At 30.9% G+C, this 12,903-nt stretch overlaps 1 protein-coding gene across 2 annotated transcripts in view; it reads left to right on the forward strand.

The window, feature by feature from the left end:
- Positions 1-12,903, forward strand: part of CSMD3 (CUB and Sushi multiple domains 3) — a 1,221,727-nt gene that overhangs the window by 1,131,487 nt on the left and 77,337 nt on the right. For both annotated transcript variants that reach the window (XM_032858445.1, XM_032858446.1), the window contains 5 exons: positions 687-800; positions 4,968-5,156; positions 5,537-5,683; positions 7,880-8,068; positions 12,415-12,600. In XM_032858445.1, the coding sequence (XP_032714336.1) occupies positions 687-800; positions 4,968-5,156; positions 5,537-5,683; positions 7,880-8,068; positions 12,415-12,600 (825 nt within the window). The remainder of the gene's footprint in view (positions 1-686; positions 801-4,967; positions 5,157-5,536; positions 5,684-7,879; positions 8,069-12,414; positions 12,601-12,903) is intronic.

Genomic DNA, 12,903 nt, shown 5'->3' on the forward strand with positions numbered 1-12,903 from the left:
CACACATTTGACATTTGACACACAAATGTTTTTTGAATTCAGGCTTAAGCCTAAAACATACAATGAAGGATATGTAGGGTATATTAGAATGCTTTATTTCCATACCTTTGAAAACAAGTGGTGGATTATGTTCAATTTGAAAATAAAGTCCTTTTAAAACTAGGTTGGAAATTCAAATCCAATAATATCTCATATTTTGATAAATGATATAACAAAAGAATGTTGCCATAACAAAGTTATTGTTATCATGATACTGACTTTGATTGGGGAATTAAGAAAATATCAATGACTATTGTAAATTTAATCTTCATATAGAGTGAAACTTTGAATCCTTTTAACTGCTTGATATATTTTTAATGAATAGCTTAGCTATACCAACTAGATTGTTTCCTTACCACTATTGCTTATATCCAACTGGTACACACCAGTTAGATCTTACTGTAGTAGGAGCTAATTTGCTCTTGGCTTCAGTTCTGATTGGTCAGTGTTTATGAAGCAGTTGTAGTTCAAAATTTTGAATATTATCCCTGCTTGTAACTAATAGAATTTTATACCAATTGAAAATGACTAAAATAAAAAAGAATATTCTGCAATATTTACAGATTTTACAACTGAAACATGCTCATTTTTAACCATCACCTTGTTGCCTATCTGAAGCCTCTTATTATTATTATTTTTTTAAATAGGTGACATTATTAGGTATCAGTGTCTTCCAGGATTTACTTTGGTCGGCAATGCAATTCTGACATGCAGATTAGGAGAAAGACTCCAGATGGATGGAGCACCTCCCATTTGTCAAGGTACCAATTCTTATGATTATTGATCTTTGAGTATTTGTTTTATGTTTGATTGGCAAAATTGAGAAAAGTCTATTTTACATAAATACTAAATATTTAACTGGCCATAATGTTAAAAGTTATAGAACTCTTACGTGGTATCTTTTTTTAAATTACTTTTCAGGTTTAACTTTAAACATTTCTTTATTCTCTCAAGGTTTACTTTTTTCTTTCCTTTTTAGTTTATCCTGAAGTTAGTTCAATTTATTTAAATTAATTTTGCCATGAGGTGTGGAAATGGGGATGGAAAATAAGAGAAACCTTAAATAAAGTCCCCAATGTTGACTGCCTTTACTTGAAATAGTTTCTGTTCTAACCAGTAAATGTTAAACTTTAATGGAGCACCTGTTAAGCAGAAAGTTTGAGTAAAAAACAAAAAACAAGCAAGCTATAAATGGTCCCTTTTGTGAGGGCAACATGATTTAAGGTATATGACAGCCATCCAGGTAGTAGTAATAGAGTGTTAAGGAAACAGGCCAGGGAGATATCAAATCATGTAATATTTAACTGTTTATGGGGCAGGAAAAGCTTGATGTCACCATTGCTCCCTGAGTCTTGGTTCCATATGATAAGTAAGACTTTCATAGAACAGAGATAGACAAATGGTGGTCGAAGTGACAGATGAATATACAAAGACACAAAAATAAAAAAAATTAAAAAACAGAAGTTTAGACTTCAAGGAATTCACTATGGAATTATAAGGGCAAGACCGTGATAATTTGCTAAGTTTTGATGTTCAGAAATCATGTATTGTTAATTTGTGTAATCCCCTGGGGCCCAGAACAGTGTCTACTACAGAGTAACTAATTATAAATATTGGTTAATTTGAATAAAAGTGAATAGAACTTGATTGTCTCTCCCCAAATTTTCTTAGGTTACTTCCTTCTTTGAGGTTTATTCCTGAGCAATGGAAATCTGTTTCCTGTGCAATATCTTAACTGTTACAATGAACCTAAAAGAAGACTTCTGTTTATTATTTCAAACATGATATAAGTAGGATTAACATTTAATTTTCTACCTCATTGAAATCCTTACAATAAAATAGAAGGATTTTCACAAGGGGCTTTACAGAAAGACATGTTTAGAGGTAAAAACCAACACCAATGTGACAATTTTCCTTTCTCGAAGTCAATGACTTTAGAGCATTTTGAAATTGTTTGGATTTTCTGAAGTCTATCACCTGTAATTTTGATATTTAAGTGTCATTCATTCAATTTCCTCCTTTATACAAGGCTATCTTTTCACCACTTAGAATTATGTAGGATACATATTCAGATATTTAGACATATGAACGTGGAGGATAGATTTTTAACCTTTTGGGAAGTTATACATGGAAAAATAACTTGGCCAGACACAGGAATTTGTTAACAAGCTATTACATGTCAAGACTTCTTTGACTCCAATATATAAATACATCGTGAGTTCTTGGAGGGCAACACTTAATTTTTGGGGTGCTCTCTGGATCCCAATTTAATAAATTTCTAAAAATTAAAATAAACCATCCAGATAACTTAGTTATGTAATAATCCCTCATCTCTCAGACTTTCAATATTTTTCTAGAATCAGAATTTTCTATAGATTAGTAATTGCCTCTCTTCTTGTTCTATGTACTATAGAGAACACAAAAAAGATTATTTTTTATCTTATAATGACACTTCAGATACTAGCTAAAAAGTAATAAATCACCCCTCAGAATCAGTTTATGCAGTGTTACTATATTAATTATTGACCAGGCACTTAAGCCAAAACTCTGACTTTACTTTTTTCTTTATTTGAGTTAACTCACAAGCTTGCTAAAATAGACATTCTTTTTGGAGTCTGGTAGAATTAATATGCATTGTTTTTAGTCTGTCTTAAATTATTTAATATTTTTTTCACTTTTCCCAAAAGGGGCTGCAACAATTTTGTTATTCTTCCCTTTATCATTTTAATTTTCTATATCACATTTAAAATATGGAAAGCAATTCTAAATGTGTTGCTCTTTAAAGAGTTTGATATAGATGAAGTAAAAGGGGTGGTATAATGATGGCTAAAACTGTGGGATCCATCCAGGTAAACTTGTGACACTTTATGCATTTTAAACTTTCTGAGCATCAGTTCCTCTATATGTATAATGGGGGTGAAAATTGTACATACTATCTTATAGTTGTTGTGACAAGTGACATAATGCACAAAAAGTGCTTAAGTGTCTTAACATGTAGTCACAATCAATAAATATGTTTTATTCTTGATAGTTGTTGAGTTTCTTGATATGTGTTGAATAGTATGCAAATAGGTTAATTTGTGTATCTATAGTAAATTATATTGAATCGTATCAGTTTTTCAAAAGTAATATGGAGTATTTTTTCAGTTTTAAATAAGACATGGCAGACATGGCACTTCCTTTTTAATAACCGAAGCCTAGGAAGGGAGACAAAAAAAAAAAAAATACACGCACTCACACATATATAGCCATGAAATTGCTAAATGCAATAATAGAAGTGTACATTACGGAGACACCAAGAAGGAAATCAACAATTCTGCTCAGGTTGATGGAGGAGAGGTTCAGGAAGTTTTCACAGAGGACAAGACACTTCATCTGGGCGTTGAAATGCACTAACATTTCAAATGCGGCAGATGAAAGAAGGACATTTGAAACAGGGGCATGAAGGAATGTGCAGAGTTCAAAAAGCTGTAAGTAGTTCATCCAATATGTTTGGAGCATTTCATTTCAGTGGTGGAGCAGCAGGAAACAAAGTTGGGGATGTAGGAAATGACTGAACTTGGAGGACTTTATGTCAAACTATAAAGTTACTGAATGGTTTTTGTGAAGAAGTAACATGCTCAGTAACCCAAAAAGCTACTTGGCTAAGTATTCTGAAAGTATTAAATAGCTGAGCACACACTAAAAAAACCTTTCCTTAAAACTTAACTTCTCATGCAGTTATATGCATTTCAATATGCCATAGCTATATATTCATGAATGTTTTTCATTTTGACTCAAATTTCCCATCCCATTTCCAACTGCCAAGTTAACTCTTTTATTTTATGTATTTGTAATTTTGTGAAAAGCAATTGTAAGACTTCTCTTTTTAGACTGAGAATGACCTGCTACCACTTACTTATTTTTGAAAATCTTCAACTCATATCCAAGAAGCAGGTATCTCAGATCAACAGAAAAGAAACATAAGTAAAAGCCAAAAATTAAAAAAAATAAAATAAAACAGCTCTTATATATTTTAGCTTTATTATATTCTGTATTTGGTGTTGTATTTTTAGTATATTTAACTGTGTTATGTTCTCTAGTCCCCAAATATCTCAATATTAGTTATGGTAGCTTTGAATTATTTCTTTTCAAGTTACTAAGTTGATAAAAGAGCCATTATATGTTGCCATAATCCACTAGTCTGCTTATTCTTTTCTATCCCTATATCACATGGAGACTTTACAACTCAAAATATTTCATTGTCCTCTCATCCAGGAAATGATAAATTATTTAAATCCTTCATCTAGTCCTCTATATTCCAGCAACTATATTTGGTGTTTCCAAGCCTAGCTCAATTGCACAAAGAACTGAAAGATAATCAGTTAAATTTTCATGGTTTAACCAAATTTCTGAGATCAGGAGTAGCCTTGCCCAGAATAAATACTCTTGAAAGTATTTATTTCTACATACCTGAGTGAGTTAAAATTTGAAAAGAGAAGAGAGTGAGTTAAAAAAAAAAAAAAAAAAGAAAGAAAGAAGGAAAAGGGCAGGCAAAGACCTAGATGAGAGAGACAGAAGTAGGGGACATAAGAAGATGAGGAGAGAATATAAAGAAATCAAAGAAGAAAATGTCTTTTAATTATCTATGTATTTATAATATGGGAGATAAATGTCTTATTTTTTATTATCTATGTATTTATTATACAGAAAAGTAATGCATCTTCCATGTAATTAAAAAAAAAAGGAAATCAGTACCATAATTTTTGGGTCATTTCTCCATTTTTTGAATTGCAAGTTTAATACAAATTATCTCTTCTAACACATAATTCAAGGTATCGTCTCCTTTATAGTTATTAAACATGAAAGCAGAGTACTGAGTGTTTAAAATGAAGTTTTAACTTAGGTCTAGAAGACTAGCATTATTTAATGATATCTTTCTTTGATAGTGCTCTGCCCCGCCAATGAATTACGCCTGGATTCCACAGGAGTCATATTGAGCCCTGGATATCCTGAGAGTTACCCAAACCTTCAGATGTGTGCCTGGAGCATCTCAGTAGAAAAAGGATATAATATCAGCATGTTTGTAGAGTTCTTCCAGACAGAAAAGGAATTTGATGTTCTTCAGGTGTATGATGGTAACCATGGTTTATATTTACTGCATATTCATAAATCCAGTTCAACTACTCTGGTTATACTTGCAGACCTTCAGTGTAAATAACTGCTTATACAAGAAACAACAGCTTATATTTTATCTTGTACTTACTTTTAGAAGTATCAACATCCAGTTTATCTACATACCATGTGAAAACTGTAGTTAGCTAATTATTTTACAAATTGTAGACTCTTCTATGGAATTAAATATTTAAAACAAAGATGTTTTAAGCTACTGATGAAACAAATTGGTTTTGGAGCAATGTCACCATATCTAATACTATTCTAAATACATAAAATATTAAAGATAAATTAGAACATGATTGTTCCATTATGTTTAAATTGTATTATTTTCTTTCTAAAGGACCAAATATTCAAAGTCCAGTGCTTATTTCCCTCAGTGGAGATTACTCATCTGCTTTTAATGTCACAAGCAATGGTCATGAAGTATTTCTCCAATGGTCAGCAGATCATGGCAATAACAAAAAAGGTTTCCGGATAAGATATATAGGTATGTGATACTTACAACTTCAGTACACATCTCACATCCTTGGTATGGTTGTGGCTACAGAGCACAAACACAGACATTATTCAATTAAACATAAACCTAAATCTCAGCTCCTCCACTAAGGCTTCTTGAGCAGTTTATGTAATCTTCTTGTGTCTGTGTCCCCACGGTCATGATAATCCTAGCTCTTGGGGTTTTTGAAAGGATTAAAAGCATTTAGGATATTGATGACTTATACATGTTAGTTATAAGTTAAACTGATATTTTTAATGCTTTTTCCCAATAGATTTATTTCTTTTGCATTCTCACTAAATTGTTGCTCAAATGTGTCTATCTGACCTATTTTATATGAGATGGTTAAACAAAAGATAAACATACAATGGTAAAAAGCTTTGATTTTGTTATTATCCACGTACTTGTGATATTGCTAATATTGAAAGGGACATGACTAACACATCATTCAAAACCTTTAGTTTTGGAAAAAAAAAAAAAGAATTGTTTTGTCCTTATTGCTTTTCACTGAGTAGTATTTAGAAAGATATGGACTGAAAATCCTTTTTAATATCAAGATAAAATAACTTTTCTATGTGTCTTCCTGTTTATAAGGTGTAATGATACTAAGCCACTAATTTTCTTTTCTTGTTGAGTAAGTGTGTATAAATAGTCATTGTACAAAAGTTACTTTCCTTTTTTTTTTCCCATCCTAAGTCATGTCAGAGGCATGGGTATGTGCTCAATAACAGGATATTTTAGAACTAATCGGGCATCTCTTTCTTGTACAGTGCTTGGACCATGTTTCCCCAAGCCAATGGTCATGGCTAATCAGTTCAACTGAAAATTACTTTCATAAATATTTTATAAATAATTCTGACAGAATAATTCTAAATGGTCTTCAATAATTTGAATTTTAGTTCTTAAAATGTACTCTCATATTTACTCATTTATATAAATTTGCATATATAGTATTCAAATAAAGTAATTTTTATCTATTTTGATTTTAAAACTATAAGATGATAATTTGATTTTAATTGATTAGCAATGTGTCTTTTACATTTTAAAATTGACTTGTCACTGACCTCACACTACTATTATATATATAAATTTTGTTCTACAATAGATTTAAAAATGTTATAGGCATACAAAGAAGAAATGTTTTAAAAATTCAAATGCATGCCCTAGTCATTAATTTTTTTCATATTTGAATCATATTTTTATCATGTGTATAATATAAATGTCTTTTTATTAAATCTGTGCCCAAAGATGGAATTTAAAAATCAGCACATTAAATTGTAGCTTTAATGATCACAACAACCTAAAGGGAAATTATTCAAATCAATTATAAGCATTAAATTGACTATATTATATGCTAAATTCTTATTTATGTTGATATTCATGATAAATTTTGATATAAATATATTGAAAACACCACTTTAACCCCAAGAGTAGCTTGATATATTATATATTTTCCTTTAGAAATAACAGATTATGACATATATATTCCAAGTCCAATCTATTTCTTTCTAGTTACTGCTAACATCTTATTTTTCTCAGATGAATACAGTGAAGTTTCAAAGGGTAAATAGATCCTGCCAGGCTGAATAGTCTTAAAAGTACATATATATGAAAAAGCCATTTGACATTATCTTTTGACATTTCAGACTTCAGAAGATGAAGAAAGTTTTATTTTATTGACATTTTTATCACCATATGTAAGCATTCTTGACAGCATGGAAACTCTTTAATAAACTTGGAGAGAGGATTATGGGATGTGGGGGGTCTATTTAGACATCAATCCAAGTGAAATGCATGACCTAACATGATATAGGTGTCTGGAAATAACTTCAAAGTTACATGTAAACAACATGCTCTCAAATATTACTACGAAGACTGTGGCATTTAGGTCCTTCAAATTACAAGAGGTACAGCTTCCAAAATTCACTGAAATATTTGTAGAGATTTTGAACCACCAGGGTGTTAAGAGAAATATGGGTATTTCAATTCAGAAGACCTCTTCTGTGATGATAAAAAGTTCAGAGTTGGTTTTGTCTCCCAAAAGTTATGCCAGTGGATATTCAAGAGGATAGAAAATTCTCTGATGTTCATAGGAAGTAAAATTCACACAGATGGTAATTACAATACTGGATTGGGAAGAATTTCTGATTCATTAATTATACAGTGATTCTTTTGTCTTTTGAAAAGCTTTCTACTGTAGCACACCAGAATCTCCACCTCATGGATACATTATCAGTCAGACAGGTGGACAGCTTAATAGTGTGGTCCGCTGGGCTTGTGACCGAGGATTCCGACTTGTTGGGAAAAGCAGTGCTGTGTGCAAGAAGTCTTCCTATGGGTATCATGCCTGGGATGCACCGGTTCCTGCTTGTCAAGGTGAAGTATATTATCCACAAATGGAAAAACGCATTAACAAAAGAGTAACTCTGTTTAACTTTTGCATTTGGATCATTAGAACTTCCAAAAACATAAATATTCAGAAGCATTTTACAGATGACCCTCTTGAAAATAAGAATTAAAAATGCAGAATGATAAATTTGAGAAGAGTGAGACACATTGTTTTATTATTCTTCATTTGTTGTGTGATTAATGCCTTTACTCTAACCACTCATACACTTGCATAAACTTAAAAAAATATTATTACTGTTATTTGAGAGAGAGAGGGAGAGAGCAAACATGAATAAGTGGGGGTGGGAGTGGCAGAAAGAGAGAGAGAGAGAGAGAATCTTAAGAAGGCTCCATGCCCAGCACAGAGCCCCATATGGGTCTTGCTATCACAACCCTGAGATCATGATGTGAACCACAATCAAGTGTCCAAGGCTTAACCAAATGAGCCACTCAGGTAATCCACCCCACCCCCATACACAATTTGCTCATACATCTACCATTCCCATTACCTTGCTGTCAGAAAATGATTGATCCAGAGCTCGAGATTACTTTAGTATGGAGTCTGCGGAAAGAAAAGAGAGGATAAGAGTGGGCAGGGTCACTGAAGACTTTCACTCTGAGCATGCAAAATTGTGCTCTCAGAGCAACAAATTTAAAATGTAGCCAGCCACCACGTCATTTTTTCTTCACTGTTTAGCTAACTTGACAGGGATCTTTCTTTTTTATTTGCATTTTGTTAACAATTGAGGCACTGTCAGAACACTGTATCTTGTTACAGCAAACAGAATGACAAGCTTCTTATTCAACAAATGGCACATTTTAGATATTTGGACTAGATCTTGTTTTTAAAAAGTAGTCTCTTAGGTAGGTATAGTCATAAAAACAAGTGCAACATCAGTTATACAAGAAACTCTAATGTCATTGGACTTTGAAAGTTTTGAATATTTAGGATATCACATTATTTTTTCTATGTGAAATATATTTGATTTATTCTACCCACATTATAGAGGTGTCTCAAACAACTATGAACCCTCAAATTAAAAAATGCAGAATATTCTCAGTCAATAAGTAATGGGTCTTACCTATAATCTACTTATCAGAAGGAATTTATGTAAAACAAATACAATATAAAATTGATCAATTATAATTTAAAATTGAACAAAACCAAGTTAAAATAAGCATAGATATTACCAAACACCCAAAATGGGTTCTTTTTTCTGTTAAACTATAATTTTAATTCATGAAAGGTAACTCTCAGAGGCATGTATAAATAAATGAGAAATAAAAGAACTTTTGTTTCCTCGTTCTGTTTTCTATTGTTTTCTTGTTCTGTTGATGCAGGAAATATTAATCATTTATTAGAATTCTGTGAAAAGTTATAACCATAGTGGCTTACCAACATTTAAAAAGCTGACTTCCTGTTGAATAGATGTATTTTAATAAAATACCAAAACATCTGCTTTTCTTTGACTAATGAATAGTATTCACAAATTCTTATTATTTCCCAGAACTGATTTGGAAAAGAATCTCTGATCTTATAATTTCAGCATCATGGGAATTTAAAAAATATATAAATAGTAACCATCTAAATCATATATCTTTTAAATAAATATTAAAATGATCTGACTTTGAACTAGTACATTTCAGTTATGTAGTGATTGCTTAGATATATAAAATGATATATATACAATAACCTTTAAGGAAACTAGTAAAAAAACAATTGCCTATTGGTTGAAATAAATATCTTAAACTTTCTGAAATTTTGAAGTTGCTTTGTATAGTCAGCAGAATCATGTCATTGGTTGTTTTGGTGTATAATATGACATTTATATATGGATTCTTTTTTTTTCATTGTTCTTGATTTAAAATTGTTCTACAATTAGAATAGTTAAATCAAAATGCAATTTTAAAAATATTTGGCATAGTAAAATGATAACATATTTATAATTCAAGGAATCATTTTTAAAATTGATCTTTTATTATCACTGAAACAATTTTAAAAGATTAGTTGATAAAAACCTTTGTTATATGTGGCCTATTTGTATTTGAAACACAGTTAATTTAAGTGAACTGGTTAAATATCATTGGGAAGAGCTATTCACAGGCTGCAGATTTTTGTTTTGTTCCATGTTTGTTTTACATTCTTCAATCATTTTTATCCTTTACCTCTTCAGTCTCCTTATGCATCTTCACATATATTTACTTGAGCAACAGCTACACAATGTGAGCACAATAAAAGATAGAAAATTTAGTCTGCTATTTCTAGTTGGGTTTGGACAGGTGTTTTATCTATTTGTCTACACATCAAATATCCCTTCATTGATTTCCTCTCCTTTAGGAATTGAACCAGTCTCATCCCACTATGCAGTTGGGTATTGTACAGTGTTATGTAGAAATAGTTGCTTTGCATTCCCTGCCTCACTTTTAATCTGTGCTATTCTGAGAGTTCTGTAGAGAAGCCTCTGTGACAACCACTCAGTGATGATGGTTCTTTGGAAATTGATTTTTTTTTTTTTTTATAGCTGAGAAATTCAGTTGTAATCTACCCACAGGCATAGTTGTCATCCTATCATTTGAGCATGTTGTCATTTTCTTAGGTCTAAAATATAGCCATTTTATACAAACCACATATGTGGAACCTATTCTTTTTAACTTTATTTCCTTTCTACTTTGGTCTAAGTTCAACCTACACTACTCCAATAATGTATGGTTGATTTTTTTTTTTTTAATCAGTAAATACAGTCTTTGGTGGGGTTCAGTAGGGAGATGACTTATTACAAATTGAAATTCCCAAAAGTCCTAAGTGGAAATATCAACATTGCTTGAGCAGACATCAGGAAACCATTTATGTTTGCAACATGATAGCAGGGATAATAAAATAATTATATGAGATTGCTTATATAATTAAGTCAATATTTGTGCTTTTCTGTTCATAATTTGCAGGTTATCAGATTATAAAAGATTAAATCATTCACCAGTAGGGAGTCTGCCATTCAATTTTGTGAATTTCATATAGATTTCACTAAGGTATTTCACCTCATAGTGAAATCCACATTGACTTATTAAAATTAAACACCTAAGTGGTAGGTTTTCTAAAAGAAGTTGAAATAATTTTAGGTTGAAATGAAAGATAAGTAACTAGAACACAAGTCTGTAAATATTAAAACCATTAAAAAATATTTGTTTCTTAATTACTTTAATAAGAGAAAAATGTAGTTATAAGTCTACTGTGTTTTATAGGAAACCCAAAAGACTATATATTTCAGAATCTAGAAATTTTTTGATTTTATAGAGGTAATACACAAAATACACCAGATGTTACATAGCTGGTTGTAGAGCTATACCTATAATCAAATACACTTAATTTTTGTGCAGACATATGTATAAGTATTTACACATATATGAACATGATATAAAAGATAAAAATAATCTCATTTTAATCAGTATTTGCTGCCAAATATATTCATTTAAAGCTTATGTTTTTTTCTTTGTTTTTGGAGATGCAAATATGTACTTGTAGAGCAAAGATGGCAATCAATCAATCTTAGAGTATATCTGTAGTAACTTGAATTTATGAGATGTGAAAATACCTGATATACTATAAAGTAAATAAAAATTTTTACTGTAATTATCACATTATGGGAAAACTAATTTCATCTAAATCAGATCTATTGTAGATGAAAACCAAGACATCTAAGACATATCAATGAAATGAAGGATGATTCATTCTAGGTTTTAAGACAATGTGTCCAGGCCCTATATTTATTAAATATGTTGATCACATGATATTCTATGGATTGTGCCCAAGCACATAGAATTTGAACCCAAGACAAAGTAATATCCAGCTTTCAGTTAAAATAAATCTATGCATCCATGTGTTATATTTCTGGCCAAAGTCATGATGAGTATTAGTTACCAACACTTTATAATCCTTAATAATTATCTATCAAATGAATTGACCAAACTTGCTATGTGGTAGCCCAGTTATAGATTAGCCCTACATACACTCTATATTTACCCAATTTTCATTCTTATATAATCTGTATGGATGCTGACATAATGCTGAAAAGAAACCAAGTAAGAAACACAGACATAAAGCATTAATAATGTATGGATTCACCAATCCAAAAAAAACACACACATTCAATAGGAGTTTGAAATAAATTATTCAAAAAGTTATGGTTCAGGAAAACTCTTTTAGGAGATATTCTGAAGTTGTTTCAGAGGAATTAATAAAATCCCAAATAGTTTTACATGCTTTACAATTTAAGAGACTTATCTACTAAATTAAGTATTTTTCTGTTTCTATGATTTTGTACATGTATTCATTATAGCAATTTCCTGTGGGATTCCTAAAGCTCCGACAAATGGAGGAATACTCACAACAGACTACTTGGTAGGAACCCGAGTTACCTATTTTTGTAATGATGGATATAGATTGTCATCTAAGGAACTTACCACTGCCATATGTCAATCAGATGGAACTTGGAGCAATCATAACAAGACCCCTCGTTGTGTTGGTATGTGTGTTAAAGAAATGGTATCATTTGTGTTTCTATTGGCATCTTGTACACTTTAAAAGACTATGTATTGTTCAAATTTTAGAACTAATCCCTGAAATGAAATGTGATGTCTAAGAGGGAATAAAAGTTAATTAAGCTATCTTGTAATATGAACAATTAGAAGACAGTACAAGGACATAAACTCCAGAATATTTATGTCAAAAAATTAAAGTGAATTTTATTTTACATAACATAGTTTCACTTATTTTGTAAAATTCATCCATCAGTCAACATGTACTTTCTGTATATGTCCTTGAAAAA

Source organism: Lontra canadensis, unplaced genomic scaffold (assembly GCF_010015895.1).
Source record: "Lontra canadensis isolate GAN:19392208 unplaced genomic scaffold, GSC_riverotter_1.0 scaffold15, whole genome shotgun sequence".
In the NCBI taxonomy this organism is placed as follows: Eukaryota; Metazoa; Chordata; class Mammalia; order Carnivora; family Mustelidae; genus Lontra; species Lontra canadensis.